The 18,657-nt window shown below is 34.5% G+C and overlaps 1 protein-coding gene across 1 annotated transcript in view; it reads right to left on the bottom strand.

The window, feature by feature from the left end:
• The window catches only part of LOC149943288 (glucose dehydrogenase [FAD, quinone]-like), a 31,826-nt gene extending 14,527 nt beyond the window's left edge, over window positions 1–17,299 (bottom strand). Inside the window, exons 1-3 of the mRNA XM_090177988.1 lie at window positions 17,209–17,299; window positions 16,906–17,003; window positions 672–874 (exon numbers count right to left, since the gene is read on the bottom strand). Coding sequence (XP_090034114.1) covers window positions 672–874; window positions 16,906–16,990 — 288 coding nt within the window. The 5' untranslated portion in view covers window positions 16,991–17,003; window positions 17,209–17,299. The remainder of the gene's footprint in view (window positions 1–671; window positions 875–16,905; window positions 17,004–17,208) is intronic.
• Window positions 17,300–18,657: the final 1,358 nt, after the last annotated feature.

Below are 18,657 nucleotides of genomic sequence, written 5' to 3'. Positions count from 1 at the left end.
TAAGACTACAATGCCTTATGACGTCTCCTTATACTGAGTACCTCAAGTTTTCTCTGGCTGCAGACAGAGAGTGAAGAGACCGATTTCGATGGTGAATTACGTTATTATAGATCACACCCAGACCCCCGGTAATAATTGTGAGTAAACAGGCGGTAAAAAGCCATGTAAAATACATTTAGGCTTAGCACTCGTGAATACTCGTTTATTGCGTGAACACTCAGTGAATTTACTCAGTAATTAGTTGATATAATCACAAGAAAACATATATTTAAGTAATCAGTGTATGCATACTGGGTCGCGCGCCAAATGTCTTTTGAAAAGAGAGTCTTTACTCTCACAATGCTCAACATTTGAGGAAATAGTACTCAAAAGAGTTACGACAGTGTAGCAGTCGATTCCAATAGAAAATCAGAGTAAGAACCCAACGCTTTAGAGTTTCAACGAACACCATTAATGGATCAACTTTGATAATATTTACATAACGTTTTCACATTTTAAGGTAACCGTTAAAAGGTTCAAAATTGATAAAATATACATATAGGTAAAATATTTTCTAGATGATCCAAAATATATAACTACCCAACCCTACCACCACAGCCTTAATTCTTTCTTTACACTGTTTTCTTGAAAACAGTGTTTGAGTAATTTTGTTATATGGAATCTTGTCTTACTTTATTTTGAAATCCCTGGCAGGCGAATTCTTGGGGCTCCGATGTGTAATTCCAATCTTCAGCCGTGTCTTGCAGATCGAGCGCCAACAGTGGGATCTCACTTATTTCGGAAGGCTTTCCACCGGCTTCGATCAGAAGAACTTTGGCTGTTTCTATATCTGCAAGTCTACTCGCCAAAGTGGCTCCAGCAGAACCTGCTCCGACTGCAAAAAGAATTGAGGATTAAATACCACGTGAAACTGTTATTCGCCACCATAAAAGTTTGCAAACGGATTAAAAGAGTTTTAGGCTAGATATTTTATAAACTTATTAGTTTTCAATTTTCATTGACCAAAAGAAGTACACACTAACAATTAAAAACAATTCTTAAGGTACTTTCAACTTTTTTCTATTTTCACCGATGTTATTTTTAATAACGAAATAAATTTAAGCAGTATGACCACCATTTAAAGCCATCAGTTGCCCTCCCCCTACTGAAAGCCGACGTGAAAGTTAAAAAATTCAGTATCAAAAATTGTGTACGTTGTTCATGAATGAACGTTTAGACCCGCGGTAAAATTTCTAGCTCACTTCAATAAAAATGGACTAAGTTCTAGTTAAGCTTGTTGCTTTGGAAATGAAAGCCACCAAAAATCATCAAAATTATATCTATTTATTGAACAGTGTGAAAACAGTAAAGAAAAATGATAAAACGCATTAAATCACGTACAATTCTGTTTTATTATCATTTAAACTTTTTTCATTGTTTAGAATAGTTACCTTATAAGCAATGATTTTTCCTTGGCTCAAATTAAAGGAATTTAATTAATTTTCGCCAGTGCAAAGACTACGTTTCACCAAAGTCATACGCCAAAGATAGTTTTATGAAATTCAGCATTCAGCAAAATAGTAAAAAAGTTCAGACAGAACCGTTCTGACGGCTATAAATGCGTTGTTGAAATTTTGAGTTCAGAAGTTCAGTATTCAGCAAAGTAGTCAGAAAGTTCAAAAATTCAGCATTCAGCAAAATGATCAAAAAGTTCCGACAGATCAGAAATTCAGCATTCAGCAAAAAAGTCTAAAAGTTCAGACAGTTCAGAAATTCAGCATTCAGCAAAATAGTCAAAAGTTCAGACAGATCATAAATTCAGCATTCAGCAAAATAGTCAAAAGTTCAGACAGAACCGTTCTGACGGCTATAAATGCGTTGTTGACATTTTTAGTTCAGAAATTCAGCATTCAGCAAAATAGTCAAAAAGTTCAGACAGTTCAGAAATTCAGCATTCAGAAAAATAGTCAAAAAGTTCAAACAGAACCGTTTGGACGGCTATAAATGCGTTGTTGAATTTTACAGTTCAGAAATTCAGCATTCAGAAAAATAGTCAAAAAGTTCAGACAGAACCGTTTTGACGGCTATAAATGCGTTGTTGAAATTTAGAGTTCAGAAATTCAGCATTCAGCAAAATAGTCAAAAAGTTCAAACAGAACCGTTTGGACGGCTATAAATGCGTTGTTGAAATTTACAGTTCAGAAATTCAGCATTCAGAAAAATAGTCAAAAAGTTCAGACAGAACCGTTTTGACGGCTATAAATGCGTTGTTGAAATTTTGAGCTCAGAAATTCAGCATTCAGCAAAATGGTCAAAAAGTTCAGACAGTTCAGAAATTCAGCATATAGAAAAATAGTCCAAAAGTTCCGACAATTCAGAAATTCAGCATTCAGCAAAATTTTCAAAAAGTTCAGACAGTTCAGAAATTCAGCATATAGCAAAATAGTCCAAAAGTTCAGACAGTTCAGAAATTAAGCATTTAGAAAAATAGTCAAAAAGTTCAGACAGATCATAAATTCAGCATTCAGCAAAATAGTCAAAAGTTCAGACAGATCATAAATTCAGCATTCAGCAAAGTAGTCAGAAAGTTCAGAAATTCAGCATTCAGCAAAAAAGTCTAAAAGTTCAGAGAGTTCAGAAATTGAGCATTTAGAAAAATAGTCAAAAAGTTCAGACAGATCATAAATACAGCATTCAGCAAAATAGTCAAAAGTTCAGACAGATCATAAATTCAGCATTCAGCAAAATAGTCAAAAGTTCAGACAGATCATAAATTCAGCATTCAGCAAAATAGTCAAAAGTTCAGACAGAACCGTTCTGACGGCTATAAATGCGTTGTTGACATTTTAAGTTCAGAAATTCAGCATTCAGCAAAATAGTCAAAAAGTTCAGACAGTTCAGAAATTCAGCATTCAGAAAAATAGTCAAAAAGTTCAAACAGAACCGTTTGGACGGCTATAAATGCGTTGTTGAAATTTACAGTTCAGAAATTCAGCATTCAGAAAAATAGTCAAAAAGTTCAGACAGAACCGTTTTGACGGCTATAAATGCGTTGTTGAAATTTAGAGTTCAGAGATTCAGCATTCAGCAAAATAGTAAAAAAGTTCAGACAGAACCGTTCTGACGGCTATAAATGCGTTGTTGAAATTTTGAGTTCAGAAGTTCAGTATTCAGCAAAGTAGTCAGAAAGTTCAGAAATTCAGCATTCAGCAAAATGGTCAAAAAGTTCCGACAGATCAGAAATTCAGCATTCAGCAAAAAAGTCTAAAAGTTCAGACAGTTCAGAAATTCAGCATTCAGCAAAATAGTCAAAAGTTCAGACAGATCATAAATTCAGCATTCAGCAAAATAGTCAAAAGTTCAGACAGAACCGTTCTGACGGCTATAAATGCGTTGTTGACATTTTTAGTTCAGAAATTCAGCATTCAGCAAAATAGTCAAAAAGTTCAGACAGTTCAGAAATTCAGCATTCAGAAAAATAGTCAAAAAGTTCAAACAGAACCGTTTGGACGGCTATAAATGCGTTGTTGAAATTTACAGTTCAGAAATTCAGCATTCAGAAAAATAGTCAAAAAGTTCAGACAGAACCGTTTTGACGGCTATAAATGCGTTGTTGAAATTTAGAGTTCAGAGATACAGCATTCAGCAAAATAGTAAAAAGTTCAGACAGAACCGTTCTGACGGCTATAAATGCGTTGTTGAAATTTTGAGTTCAGAAGTTCAGTATTCAGCAAAGTAGTCAGAAAGTTCATAAATTCAACATTCAGCAAAATGGTCAAAAAGTTTCGACAGATCAGAAATTCAGCATTCAGCAAAAAAGTCTAAAAGTTCAGACAGTTCAGAAATTGAGCATTTAGAAAAATAGTCAAAAAGTTCAGACAGATCATAAATTCAGCATTCAGCAAAATAGTCAAAAGTTCAGACAGAACCGTTCTGACGGCTATAAATGCGTTGTTGACATTTTTAGTTCAGAAATTCAGCATTCAGCAAAATAGTCAAAAAGTTCAGACAGTTCAGAAATTCAGCATTCAGCAAAATGGTCAAAAAGTTCAGACAGTTCAGAAATTCAGCATATAGCAAAATAGTCCAAAAGTTCAGACAGTTCAGAAATTCAGCATTCAACGAAATAGTCAAAAAGGTCAGAGAGAACCGTTCTGACAGCTATAAATGCAAAATAGTCAATCCCGGACATTTGTTAAAATTGTTTATATTTATTTTTAACGTAGCGTACCCGTTGCACCTCACAGTTACAAGTTTCAAAAATTACATTTGGACAGTTGCGCATGCACCGAACCTTTTTGAAGCCTAGCGCGACAAAATCCTACTAATATTAGAATGAGCTAGGGGTTTCTCCTTCGTAGTAGGTTTTATAGTAACGAAAAGGCAAAAAAGATATATAGAGACACCATGAATTAGCTATGTGATAAAACTTGATATATCTTAAAAACTTGGAGGTGATTGGTGCTCAGGTTTTTTGTAAGTTATCCTAAGGGAACGGTTCTACAAGACTGTGATGAAATATTTTGCAAAAACTTGCAACTTTTGGATAAAAAGCCTTTTAGAAAAAGCCGTATTTTGGTCAAAATTGGCCCTTTGATTACATGTTAAAGAATATCTGTGCAACCGAATTTCACCAAACTTAAAATTGATGTATAACATAATTCTATACACGCTTTGCAAAAAGAACTTCAGTGGAATTCCATGTAGGGAACGTTTGGCCCTCTGGTGGCAGGTAGCGAAATATAATTTATATTTTCGGATACAACTTCAAACAACAATTAAAAATATATATGCATTTATAATATTAAGTTGATATTTAATTGTGTCACTAAAAAGTCGATTTCGAAACACTGTGTATTGATTGCAAGCAAATTAACTTGTAACTTCGCCTAGAAGGCCTTTCCTGCGAAGTACCACCAATCGGTTCAATTTAATAAATAAATGTTTTTATTTTCCCCAAACGTTGTTGGTCTTTTTTTATCTCTTCGACGCTGTTTGAGGTTATCGATTCATTTATTAATAGGTTTATAACAAGGTGTATTGTGTTCTTTTGTGAACTCATTGTCGATCGGGTTAGAAATATTATTTATATAAGGTAATACAGCACATCCTAATAAATTTAAGTCCTTTAAAAGAGCAGTATTTTTTGCTTTGAAATTTCTATTAGAGATGCGGTCGATGCCTCTGTTAAGTATAGATTTATCATATCCGCGATTGACAGCTTGGGCTTCTATGAACGCTATTTATTGTCTAAAATAAAAATCGTTTGAGCTAATTTTGAGCTAATATAATAAATAAATAAAACGCTGACAATGTTTTTGGGTTGGTGGGTGTTACGATTTCGCAAGGGGGCGTAGCTACAGAGAATGGTTTCCTATGGATTTGTGTGCTTATAGAATTGTACAGCACTTTTTTTATTCAGGACCTCTAGGAACGGTATCTGGTTATTAGATTCTATTTCTATTGTGAATTGTATTGCCGGGTCTATCGAGTTTAAATAGTTTCTATAATTATTTAAAATTTCTAAACCATGGTGCCAAAATGCAAGTTTATCATCTACATGTCTTTTCCAAAATTGATTCTTAAACTGTGAGTTCAATTTTGCAATGGTTCCGAGTTCGTTTAGGTAGATATCACAGAGTAAAGGGCTAGGAGGGGATCCCATTGTGAGGCCTGTATTTTGTATGCACATTTAATCGTTTTCCCTAAGAAACGGGTCTTCTACAGAGTTCTAATAGGTAAATTAATTTCTAAATAGTTAAAGTTATTTTCCATTAAGCGTTGCCAAAAGGTTTCTATGGCGTTTTGGACTGGGAAACAGGTGAATAGCAATAATATACCGAAAGACACGAATATGTCATTTTCTATAATGTTTGGCTGGATTGGCTGAACAGTTAATATTTTCAACGATGGGCCGGGATTTTAGAGCGGGTTTATGAACTTTGGGGAGGACATACATTCTTGGGGCAGACTAATGGGAGCCAACTAATTCCTTATATTCAGATGGAATTAAAGTGTTCGTTGGTTTTTTTAATTTCTGTGTAGGGGTTCTTGTCACTGAGAAGTTCATTAAGAACTTGTATTTAATTGGTTTGTCCGCGCGCGTTATATTTAAATTTTAATATTTTGCTCTTTCAATACATAGGATTGCTCTCTTGAAACGACCAGAAAGGTTATGTCCGTAATAATAAAACTTTTATATCCCCATTAGCCGAACACATTGCCAAATCAAAACGTGAAATATTATTTAATAACGTAAAAATAAGCAGTAGAACAGTTAATTATTTGAAATTAAATATTAGTAAATCTCTGGAAATAATTTAAAGTACTTAATAGAGAAAATGGACCTGGTAATATCATATCGGAAATTTTTACTAATAGTTTGAAAATTTAAGTTATTATTAACTTTTGATTGTTTATCTCACGATAAAGCTCTTTATTATTCAATTTAATTTAATTTTTTATTTTTTAGTTTTCGTGTCATGCAGTTAATATTGACGCGAATGTCTGTATAAAAAACGAGGTTTACATAAATTATAACTATTATCTCATACTTCAGTTTGTATTGTAATTTGATCTGAAAAACCTGTATATCCGTTGTTTTTATTATAAAATACCCCTCTAACGGAGGTTTTATAGAGCAGTTTAGAAACTACGTCGAATTCAGACCTGATGAGGCCCCGGAATGGGATGACGAAACTAGTCGTTTTATTTTATTTTAAATAAATGTATAATACACAAAGTGGACTTGTTCTTGTTAGTATATGGTAGAAAGAAAATTACCCAAAAATAAGCTATGAATAGTACAACGGATGAAAAGTACATAAAGACGATTTACTACTTTGTTATGTTTGTAAAATATTTTTGAAACAAGCTTCAGCCTTAAACACGAAAATTTACACAACCATATAAACTCATATAAATGAAAAGAAATACTGGTGCCAAGTTTGAAGACGAGTATAGTGACCATAATCAAATATCTCTCAAGTTACGGGCTCGCTTTTCGTGGGTCCAACGAAATATTTTTTGATCAACATAATGCCAATTGCATTGTATGTTAGCCTGGAAAAAGGCAATGTTCATTATTTATCTTCCACTAAATGTGATGAATTTATTTTGTTAATAACAATGTTTTGAAACAAATTATGGTAAAAGTAAATGACGTGAATTTTTTCTCCACAATTCTAGATTCAACACCGGAGATAAGTCACATCGATCAGTGAACGGTTGTTATTCCATACGTGCTACCATATGGCATAAAACAGACCTTTTAGAATTTATACCAATTAAGTCTCACACTGGGAAAATCCCAGAAGAAGATATTTTAGTGTATCTTAAGTAGTTGGGATTAGATGTTAAGGACTGACGCGGACAAAGCAACGATAGTGCGGCTCACACGTCGAGAAAATACAAAGACCTGCTTAACCGAATGAAGAAGCATAGTCCGTCAGCGGCATTCATACCGTGCTCTAGCCTTTCTCTTAACCTGGTGGGAATTGACGCGGCTGAGAGTTGTTTGGAAGTAACTTCATTTTTCAATTTTATTCAGTAATTTTTTCCGCTTCCACTGATTGATGAAACGTCCTCGAAAGTTATTTTAAGCTGACAATTAAACGAATAACAGACACTCTTTGGTTCGCTAGAGCTCATACTACAAAACCTTCGGAATTAAATTGTATTACGTCGTGCGCGACATATTAATAAGCGACACAAAGAAACGGTTTGATGTGTACAAAAAATGGACGTAAGATTCGAACCGATCTTGAATGTAAATGCCGATATTGAATCGTTTTCAGACGCGTTAAAAAAGACTTCGCGAGATATACTAAAACGACCTAAACGTTGAAAAACTTGAGAATGAGGTGGTGCAATTCAGTTATTTTGTGAAAAGTGAGGGAAGTTCAATGAATTTATTCATAGACACAAACTGTTATCAACGTTTCCCAATTTGGAAATTATACTGAGAATTTACTTGACTTTACCTATTTGTAACGCTAGTGGCGAAAGATCTTTATCTGTATTAAAAAGAGTTAAAAATTACCTACGAAAAACTCTTTACCAGGAAAAATAAGCTATTAATCTATATTGTGTATAGAAAAGAAGTTCTCAAACAATTCTTTAAATTGTAATGCGATTATTGAGCAATTTATAGACTTGAAAGTTAATTTAAAAAATAATTTAAAAATGTTTAATTTTTAAATACTCAAAATATGTAGTGAGAGTTTAAAATTGTTAGTTGTTTATAAGCAAAATGTTCCTAAAGTTCAAAATTAATCAATTAAAATTAAGTTAAAGTTAGTTAAGTAGGAATTGGTTTTATATTTTATAGCTTTATTGAGAAAAATTATAAATCTTTTACATAGGGGCCCGGTTGGAAATCTGCTAAAGGAAATCCGTTAATTTAGATTTCACGTAGAGGAACTCATCTAAATTATCATTTTGTAAATATTGAATTTCAAATGAATGAGTGTAGCGAGAAACTGGTTTTATGGATAAATCTGATTTAAAGATATGAGAGTTTAGAAAGTCTGAAAACAGGATTGAGACACAATCTTTTTAAGTTATCGTCTTTCACTTCAACAAACGTTAGAAGCCATTTTTTTGTCTTCTAGCTAGACAATCTCTGTATTTATTTTTTGGTTCATGGTTATCAAAATATGAAATTGAAATTCCCAGTAGGCGCTTAAATAAATCATCCTCCCAGGAAATCGCCCAGAAGTAATATTTCCGAGAGCCAGGACCCAACAGGTATTTTTTATAAAATCTTGTTGAAATAGTGGAATTTTTTCACCTGTAAACACAACTTCGTATTTTTGCCGAGCCTTAATATGTCAAAAATGTTACCTGGTTAAAAGGGAACGCTTGTTGCTGCCGTATAAAGGTAAAAGATTTCCGCCCTGTCTATATACCCCGATTTTCGGTGGTAAATAGCGCAACCGCGCGGCCATTGCTATCTGCCACCGAAAGTCGGGGGTTAATAGTCTCGATCGCGCGGCCACGACTATTTGCCACCGAAAATCGGGGCTCGGGAATTTTGGTGGCAAATAGCAACCGCCGCGCGATCGAGTCTATTTGCCACCGAAAATCGGTGGTGTTTAATTTTCGATGGCAAATAGCGAAGCCGCGCGGACAAAGCTATTTCCCACCGACATGAACCGAGCCCCGACTTTTGGTGGCAAATAGTCTCATCAATGATGGATGCTATTTCCACCCTAAATCTGAAGTGTTTTCGTTTCGGTGGTAAAAAGTCTTCGCCGCGCGTACCGTGCTATTTGCCACCGAAAGTCGGTCTTAAATTTTTTAGGCTAAATACAGAAATCGGCTTTCATAAGTGACCGCTTTTCAGGGGCTGTTCATACAGACTAAAAGGTTACCATATATTTTTGATAAAAATATCTATATCAGCTTATTTTATTTTGAAATAAAGGTTTTGAAGGTGGAAATTCTCCATTTTCTTATGTAGTCAAGTTGGGGTACTTTTTAAAGATTTAGTTGTCGCTTTTGGTAGTATCGGATATCCTTAAGAAAGGGTTTGATCGAAATCTGACCAATTGATAATAAAAAAATTAACCAATCAAATCTTGATTAAAATTTGATGAACTTTCGTTAATATTATAAATTTTCATCATGGTTTGGTCCGTCGATTTAAAAAAACACACATTTTGCGTACGAGTATTTATCTAGAAATGTAGGGGTTGTTCCTATAGAACGAAATGTTACTGTATGTATTATTTTTAATCAATTATCAATTAATTAACATTATTCATGTTAGCTTATTCAAATGTTTCTTGAACTATAAGATTGGGGCGCTTAACTAAATGATCAATTAGGGGTCGTCTAAAAAGATTTCTTACTTTGTATTTGTATTCGAAATATTATATTTCCGAGCTTACGTAAGCGTTGATTTGGTTTTGCTCGGATTGCCGTCTTATTTCACGAAAAACACAGGGGTTTTCCACACAAACCGAAAAGGTAAAATGTGCCTTTTTAAACATTATTTTCTTTAATTGTCTGCCTGTTGGTCATATTAGGTTATCCAGTAACAATATCTATTATATATTTCTCAGTTTGTCCTGTATGGATTGGATGGATGTATGTATGTCTATCCCTTTAATAACTTTTAAACGCTGCTAGGTAGCATGCTGAAATTTTCACCACGTTCTCGACTTTCTTTTTCTAAGTCAACGCCACACTTATGACCTTGCTGTCACCTTCTGGGCCCCCAAGTGACTTCCTTGCGACTAAAGTATTGTTTAGGTGAGGTGATAGGTGATAGATGATAGGTACGATGAATGGTAAAAGGTAATAGTTAAGGTACAGGTGATAGCAAAAGTAAGTATCAGAAGCGGCCCTCTTCTAGCTTCTGGAGAGGCGTCTAATTTTCAAATTTGTTCATTCAGGGATTATCAATAGCAAATATAACGTTGGATTTTTATAGCAAGATAGAAAGAGCCAAACTAAAATAGAACTATTTTCTTATTTTAAATTTTCATTTTGAAACCGGTTTTACTGGTGTCAATGGACGTCTTGCAGTAGCCAAAGATAGAAAAGTCCACTTATCTTATTTACGTCTGGTGAAGGGAAAGCTGATAGGTGTGAAGTGATAGGTGTGAGGTGATAGGTAATGTGATAGGTTTGAGGTAATAGGTGATATTAGGTGATAGGTGAAGTGTGATGTGATAGGTGAGTTAAGGTGATAGTTGAAGTGTGATGTGATAGGTGAAGTGTGATGTAGTTGAAGTGTGATGTGATAGGTGAGTTAAGGTGATAAGTATCAGGTTAAAGTTAATACGTGTGTGCCAGTGAGGTGAAATGAGGTGAGATAATAAGTGATAGGTGATATGTGAGGTACAGATGATAGGTGTTGAAGTGATATTGTGAGGTGATAGGTATGAGATGTGAGGTGATGTGATAGTGAGGTTTTTTAGATGTAACGTAGGTATGTTTTTTTAATCTAAAGCGTTTGTCATTTTTGCCCTATAAATAACCATTTTAGTTTTTGTTCCATACTCCCCGGACGACCCTTAAGGGGCCCCTTCTTCATTCTCTAGCCAAGGGCCCCAAAAGGAGCCAGTACCGACATGTTTCCATTATGCGAAACTCGACGAGCGAAAGCTGGTAAAAAGGCTAGTCTTTTAGAAAGAAGGCTAGGAATCAGGTGCGGAAAGCCACGGGAGAGTTGGTTAAATCCTACGGGGTCGCGAAAAATATTAGTTAATGAACGAGTTGGGGTCAGTGAGGCTCAGATGTTCAACTGACTAGTAGGCCACCACTCCGTCCCTGGTTGCAAATCAGGTGTATAAGTGAGGGACATTTCATAACACAAGTAGCGGCTCCATCAATAAAAGGAAAAAACCTATACCCTAAATATTTCCTTCTGTCTAGTAATAGTCCACCCATATTGTGTTTTTACCCGGAAAATTCTATATTTTTTTGGAGTGCTGAATCCGAATCTGAGGTGTCCTAATAAAATTTCGTGACACAACATTGAAAAAAAAATTAAAAACGTAAAAAAAACTCATTTTAAAATTGCCATTTTTAGGCCTAGAATATCAGATTTGCTCTTCGTTTCGTGATTTAAAATATTGCAATGAAGACTTGGAAAGTTTCAATTTTTTTTTAAACATTTTATTTATCTAGCCCAAAAACCGCCCAATTCTTGGCTAGCTTTTTGCTATATTAAAGAAATTGTTTTATCAATAGTTTCCGAATCAACGGAGATCGCGACGATTTTGCACCGTTATTACTTTATTACATCTTGTCAACCCACAGTGAAAAGATAAACGCAATTGGCTAGCAACGTTTGGAGAAAAATCCAGTCCAAGATGGCTGATTTTTTTGCATTTTGAGATGGTTTTCGTTCCGATATTTATTATTATCACCATCCAAAAAATACTACGTGATAGCTTAATCTATCCAATGTTTTAGTCAAAATGGTCCAAGATGCAATAAAAAGGTAACTTGGCCGCTAGGGTCACAAAAAATATTTAGATTTGAATAAACGAATGATGTAAAAATATTTATTATATGCACTCTCTGGAATTTTGACAAAAAATCAGGCTTTTGGAACACTGCATTTTAGGTATTTAATGAAAATGTTTTAAATGTAACACAGGGCTGTCCAGAGTGAAAGCTGAAAATTCAGAGGCCCAGTGAAAACACGCCAAAAACGGGTTAAGGGGGCCGCTATGGCACTGAGCTTTGCCAGCACCTATATCCTATACTTTAACTTAACTTATCATGGGTAATCACGCGGAATTTAAAAATATTTTGAGAAAAATCCAGAATTCACCGGTAATCACAAGAATTCTTTGGTTATAAAAAATAATTTACCAACAATCACAGGAAAACAATAGTACTCTAGAACAAGTTGGCAGTGAAGCGTAACTGTATCAGTGGTTCGAATACCGGCCGATTATAAAATTATACTACACCCAATGACAAAAAGAGGGCGCTTTTGGAAAAACCTTTTCCCTGATTCTAAGAAACTGGGTACGCAGTGATTACCCTTTGCCCCGAAAATGCGAACGCATTCGCAGGCCTGACAGACAGACCCACCCACAGACAGACAGAAACGGTGGTTGTATAACCCCTCCTAGGGTAAAAAGTCCCCTCGGAGAGGTAAAAATTCGGAAATAATAACATTATAGGACTCATTTGTAACCACACATTTTCCCAGAATAAACACCGATAATGATTTCCGAAATCAGATATTTGTAAAATAGTAGTATTTAGTAATAGTCATCAAAACGATCACAGTATTTCTGGATTAAATAGAAACTGTCAGACGCTTTTCTAATTGCCGCTGGGAGTGCCGTTTGCGTACAATATTTACAATTACCTAATATTTTGGTCATTCAGACTGAATGACGGGCCGCGGCTCGAAACATCTCGACAATTTTTTTAATAAAAATATTAAATTACTTTTATCCTTTGTGCACCTATTTATTTTATTCCACCTAAAATGTGCTTTGGAGAGAAAACGTAATTGGCACCTTTTAGAAAAATTATTTTAATTTGACTTTTAGAAAAAGGTTATTTCTTTAACAGTGAAATTAAGAACTTTTATTGAAATTACATATCTTGACCCGTTGCAAAACTAGGTATTTTTCAGGGCCCGTTATGCAACTTGATAATTTCCAGGGCCCGTTACCCAACTAGATAATTTCAAGGGTGTTACATTAAATAATTTTTAGGGAACGTTACGCAACTAGATGAGGCTTAGGGCCCGTCCGAGAATAAACTGTTTGTTGGCCGCAACGATTCTCGATTACCTCCAGGCACTGTAACGAGACCTGATGGTATCTAGAGCCAGAAACCAGGTTTGATAATTTCTGATGTTTAGGGCCGATAAATTGACCCAATCAACTTTAGGGCCCGAATCGATAGATACCAGGCTTGATTATGTGTATTGCCCGAAACGAGGTCCAATATTATCTAGGGCCAGAAACGAGACCCTTTGATGTCAATGACCCGTAACAAGGCCTGAAAGTAGGCCAGATAATATCTAGGGCGCGTCACGAAGTCAGATAATATCTAGGGCCCGTAATGAGGCCAGATGATATATAGGGCTCGTAATGAAGTCCTTCGACGTCTCAAGTAGAACCAATGATTTCTTGCCTCGATTATTTCTAGGGCCTGCAACGTTGTCCAATGATTTCTACTCAAAAGTAATCAGTAGAAATATTTCAGAAATAAAAATATATCGAAATCCTAGAATTCAAACCTAAAGTCGTTTTTTATGCTAATAATTTCAGCAAGATTTGACTCACTAGCGCTAAAATGTCTAAAGCCCTAGAAGCTAGCGCGCAATGTTCGAAGTGTTGGTATGCCACACGAAATACCTAAGGTTCTTTTCCCTTTAAAATAAAAATATATTCAGTAATCACAAGAAATAACAAATATTTAGTAGAGTTCACTAGGCGACTAAGCCTTGTATAGTTTAAGTAGAAATCGTTACGAGTATACATTTGCGAATATAACGTATACGCGAAACAACGAAAACAAACATTTTGTATTAAGATAATACTTAAATACTGTAAAGCACATTTTAGTCCAAAGGCGTATGCTCGGGTAATGCCGGGTGGGCCGGGGCCCGTCATGAACAATATTTAAGGGGCGCAAAGTTAAAGCAAACTAGGGCCCCAAAAATGAGGAAAAGGTCGAAAAAACATGTAAGTTAAATTTAAAAAATGCATGGAATTTTTCTTTGACTACTCGGGCTACATTTACTCTGGTCACTTTGCACCTCTATTTTAGTCCTGTTCAAGCACCTTTCTGTTTTCGTCGTGCTTTAGTGTGTTAAAATTGAGGGGCAGGTCACTTCCATTTTGGGTGCGTCTTAATCATAGTAAAATGATTTAATCAGGATAATCGTGATTAAATCAGGGTGATCAAGATTAAAAAATTTAATCGAGATTATAAAATCTAATCATGATTTAATCAATCTAATACAATTTAAACGTTATTTAATTATTCTAATCATGATCTAATCTTTTTATTCAGGATTTAATCATTTCAATCATATTTAATCATTCAATCATGATTAAATCAGATGTAAACATTTGAACCATGATTTAACGTGATTTAAGCATTCTAATCATGATATAATCTTTTTAATCACGATCTAATCTTTTTAATCATGATCTAATCTTTTTAATAATGATCTGATCTTTTTAATCATGATCTAATCTTTTTAATCATGATTTAATCATTTAAATCCGATTTAATCATTTAAACATGATTAAATCAGATTTAAACATTCTAAACATGATTCAAAGTGATGTAATCAACATAATCGTGATTAAATCGAATTTAAGCAAAATAATCACGGTTAAATTGGATTTAATCTTTGTAGGGGTGCGTTGTTAATCAAGGAAGTGACCTGCCCATCGGTTAAAATTGTATCGGTAATGTGTTCTTTTTCGTTATCCCTCGAAATGAAGGCGAGCTTAACGGATTTTGTAGAATCTTTCTTCGTGAACGTCTAGGTAGCTCCGACGTTGTCGTTGAAACTTTTAGAGAGCTCTGCTTAACCTACTGAGTCTTAGCGAGTTTTTAAGCTTGATTAATATATACTAATTCATGTTATTATTATTACCTTGAAAGGTGATACAAATACAAAGTAAGAACTCTTCATAGACGACTCCTAATTGATCATTTAATTAACAAAATCTTGAGTAAGCTAAATTGAATAACGTTTATTAATTGAAAATTATTTGAAATATATATAGTAACATTTCGTTATATATGAACAACCCCTACATTTCTAGATAAATACTCGTACGCAAAATGTGTGTGTTTTTTAAATCGACGGACCAAACCGTGATGAAAACTTATAATATTAACCAAAGATCTTCGAATTTTAATGAAGATTTGATCGGTTAAATTTTTATCATCAATTGGTCAGATTTCGAACAAACCCTTTCTTAAGGATAACAGATACTACAAAGAGCGACAACTAAATCTTCGAAAAGTCCATCAAACTTGACTACATAAGAAAATGGAGAATTTCCACCTTCAAAACATTTATTTCAAAATAAAATAAGCTGATATAGATATAATTTTATCTTTAACCACCGAAAATCGGGGATAAATAGCAAAGGCCAAAGATATCCATTATTTTAACAAGTACTATATTAACAGTCAAGGTTTTAAAAATCGTGCATGCACTACTAGGTTGGCTGATAGACCCGGTTTTCGGAGGAAAACTTTACAGGTGATAGTCGGAAGGGTATAGAGTGGGCTCCCCTCCTGAGTGACGTCAGTGGGTTATAAGAAACGCGTTCCGTGAGAAACAAGAGAGGAGAGCAACCCGCTCGCAGTTTTCGTCTTCAAGCCTTGCGTTTAAAATTTTACTACAGCTATGGTAAGTACGATTTTAATTATATTATTTATAAATATTGTTATGAATAAATAAATCTTCCGTCTCAGGTTTCCTAATTTGAAAGCTCTCAAATGTCGAGCTACAACTGCGCAGTATTTGGATGTAACAACAAATTCCAAAAGACCAAACACAAAGACGTAGGTTTCCTGTTAAAAGTGACATTTGGATTGAAAAGTGCAATTCAACTAAAGTCATAACAAAATATTCGAGAATTTGTTCTAGTCATTTTAAAACAGAAGACTATATTTTGGATTTAAAAGCAGGACTACTTATTTTAAAACCTAAGCGGTCCTCATAGAAAGACGCAATTTCATCCTTAATGTTGCATCATAATAATTCGTGCCAAAAAGAAAACCAAGAAACACCATTAACTGAAAACAACCCTTTTAAAAGATATTAATTTAAACTCTAGCATGCTTTTCATCCCCCCCCCAACCCCTCGCTCGGCCTTTACTGACTTTATACACATTTTGCCACCGAACTTTGGAGTCCCTTTAATATACAAACTCATAACGACTTTGTCTAAAATGTCATAACCGATACTTATCTGTGTAGTTGAAAAATATGCTTTCTAATGTCGCATTCCAACAATAAAGAACTTAAAGCAAGTGTCGGCTCGAGGTAAAGTAGCTCTTTTTTTCAACAGATGTCACTAGCTTCGAAATCAAAGCTACATACTTAAGCTACATTTTTTACCGAAAATGCGGGACATAAGTATCCTTCGCTTTGATTGGCTCGTTTTCTAAATTTGACAAGAACTTAAATTATTTTAATTTTTAATAATATATTTTACATGGGATATATAATTTAGATAAGTAGATTATAAATGTTATATTTATAACCAAGGCCTAATCACAATACAGGTTGCAATGATAAAGCCGACAGTAGCTTTAGTGATAAATCTTATTTACTTTTCTGTATTTATCACTTTAATCGTAAAACGTGAAGAACATCAACTGACTTGATGTACAACTGAGCCGTTCCAAAACCACTATCATACTACCATTAAAATTCAATAATAGAAAACGAATAGTGCTTACCGACAATGTAGTCGTATTCGTCTTCCACGTATCCATTTGCAAATGTCAGTCCCAAAAGGAACAAAAACGTCGTTAAGTAGAGCATTGCTAGGCCGCAGCTATAATATTCAAATAAATTGATGTAACTGATAGCTCAATTTAACAATGAATTCGCTCCGGAAAGCTTGATTATAGGTAAAATATATTCATAAACATTTATTTAATCTTCTTTCACAAACCTTATATAGCTATAAATTACCTTTCTAAACTTAACTGATCATAATAAAAACCTTATATCATATTTGTCAAAAAAGCATCGCTTACTTCAGTTCCACGGGGAAGTAATGGAACGTATATTTTTACTATATGTAGAAATTAATCGAAGAATTACAGCAAGATCAAGTTGAAAGGAGTCATTTCAATTTGAAGATGCTGAAATAATCCTTGTCATTTAATACCATTCGTAGACATTAAGTTACTATTGCATACACGATTATGATAACGATTTATCTTATAATAATTTTAGTTTTTAAATAAACATAAACATCTGTCGTCCGTGATTCTTGATGAGATTATACTTAACGTCGAGACTATGAAGGTCGTCTCAGTCAAGAAGCCACTACAGCAGTGTAATATTTCCAATGGAAATGATTTAAATATTGACCACCATTTGCAATGTACTCAGAAAATTATGTTTTTTCTTGCAAAACAATGTTAATTGTTTACCATTAATTTGACCAAAAATTACCAGTATAGAATATGAGTCATTTAAATTTCCGAACATTTTTCAACGAATTAAATTTATTTTCCAAAAGAGTTGTTAATTTTCCGGGAAAATATAATGCTTAAAATGTTTCGAATTGTGGAAAATTTTCCGAAAATCGGAAAATTCAAAAAATTAAACATCTATTACATTTTAATGGTTTTTCTTCTAACAGTAGACCGGTACTGTGACGGAACTCTGGCTATCCTCGGAAAATGGTGGTATCAGTAGAACTATAATACAACAATGTTGCGGTATAATTAAGCAGTGCATTGCAAATTTCGACTTGGAACATTTATCCGAACGTTAAATTTCGACGGATGGCCGAGCATAAAAGTTGTTCAATAAATATCGAAACGCTGTGCAATTATTGAGAAGAATTTCATTATTAATGGCAATGGCCCGCTCACTGATATAGGCAGTTTTCGAGGACAGAAATTGCGGATAATGATATTTCTGTTCAATTCGCCAAAACTTTCTTAAACTCTACGTGATGTAGTACCTGTAACTCTTACTAATGTGCTATCAGAAAAGGTATGTAATTTCAGCAGTAATTTTTCTCACAGTGAAAACCGTAAAATGTTCAGATATTTCTGTCAAAACGTTGCCTTCGTTATTATAAAGGCCCGTGCACGCTAGATATTTTATATTTATTTCTGGCATTTTAGCTTGCCAAATCTTACCGCTAGGATCTCTCCTAGTTGGACTCGAGTCACAATCTATACTTTATTCCTAAGTGTCTTCTGTCTGTCTTGCATCTGTTTCTTTATAGGCGTCCGAGCCGTTCAACCTAGGACCTCCAAATTTCTCACAGCTTAACTTATGGCGGAAAAGCAGCGAGTCGCGCTATTTTCATCGATTTCCAATTTGGTTTAAGTTGTATTTTTGCCCCTGGAAAGGTGCCGTGAATCCTGCAACCTACATAGACCTATACAACCAATATTTTCCTGCCTCAGTTAATTCCGCGGATGCGTCATCGTCACTTGGAGAAGGGGGACGGGGGGGGGGGG

The sequence above is a fragment of the Leiobunum rupestre genome, chromosome 6 (assembly GCF_980474605.1).
Source record: "Leiobunum rupestre chromosome 6, qqLeiRupe1.1.hap1, whole genome shotgun sequence".
Lineage (NCBI taxonomy): Eukaryota > Metazoa > Arthropoda > Arachnida > Opiliones > Sclerosomatidae > Leiobunum > Leiobunum rupestre.
Note: the sequence above shows the minus strand (reverse complement) of the source record. Positions and strands in the feature narration are given on the sequence as shown.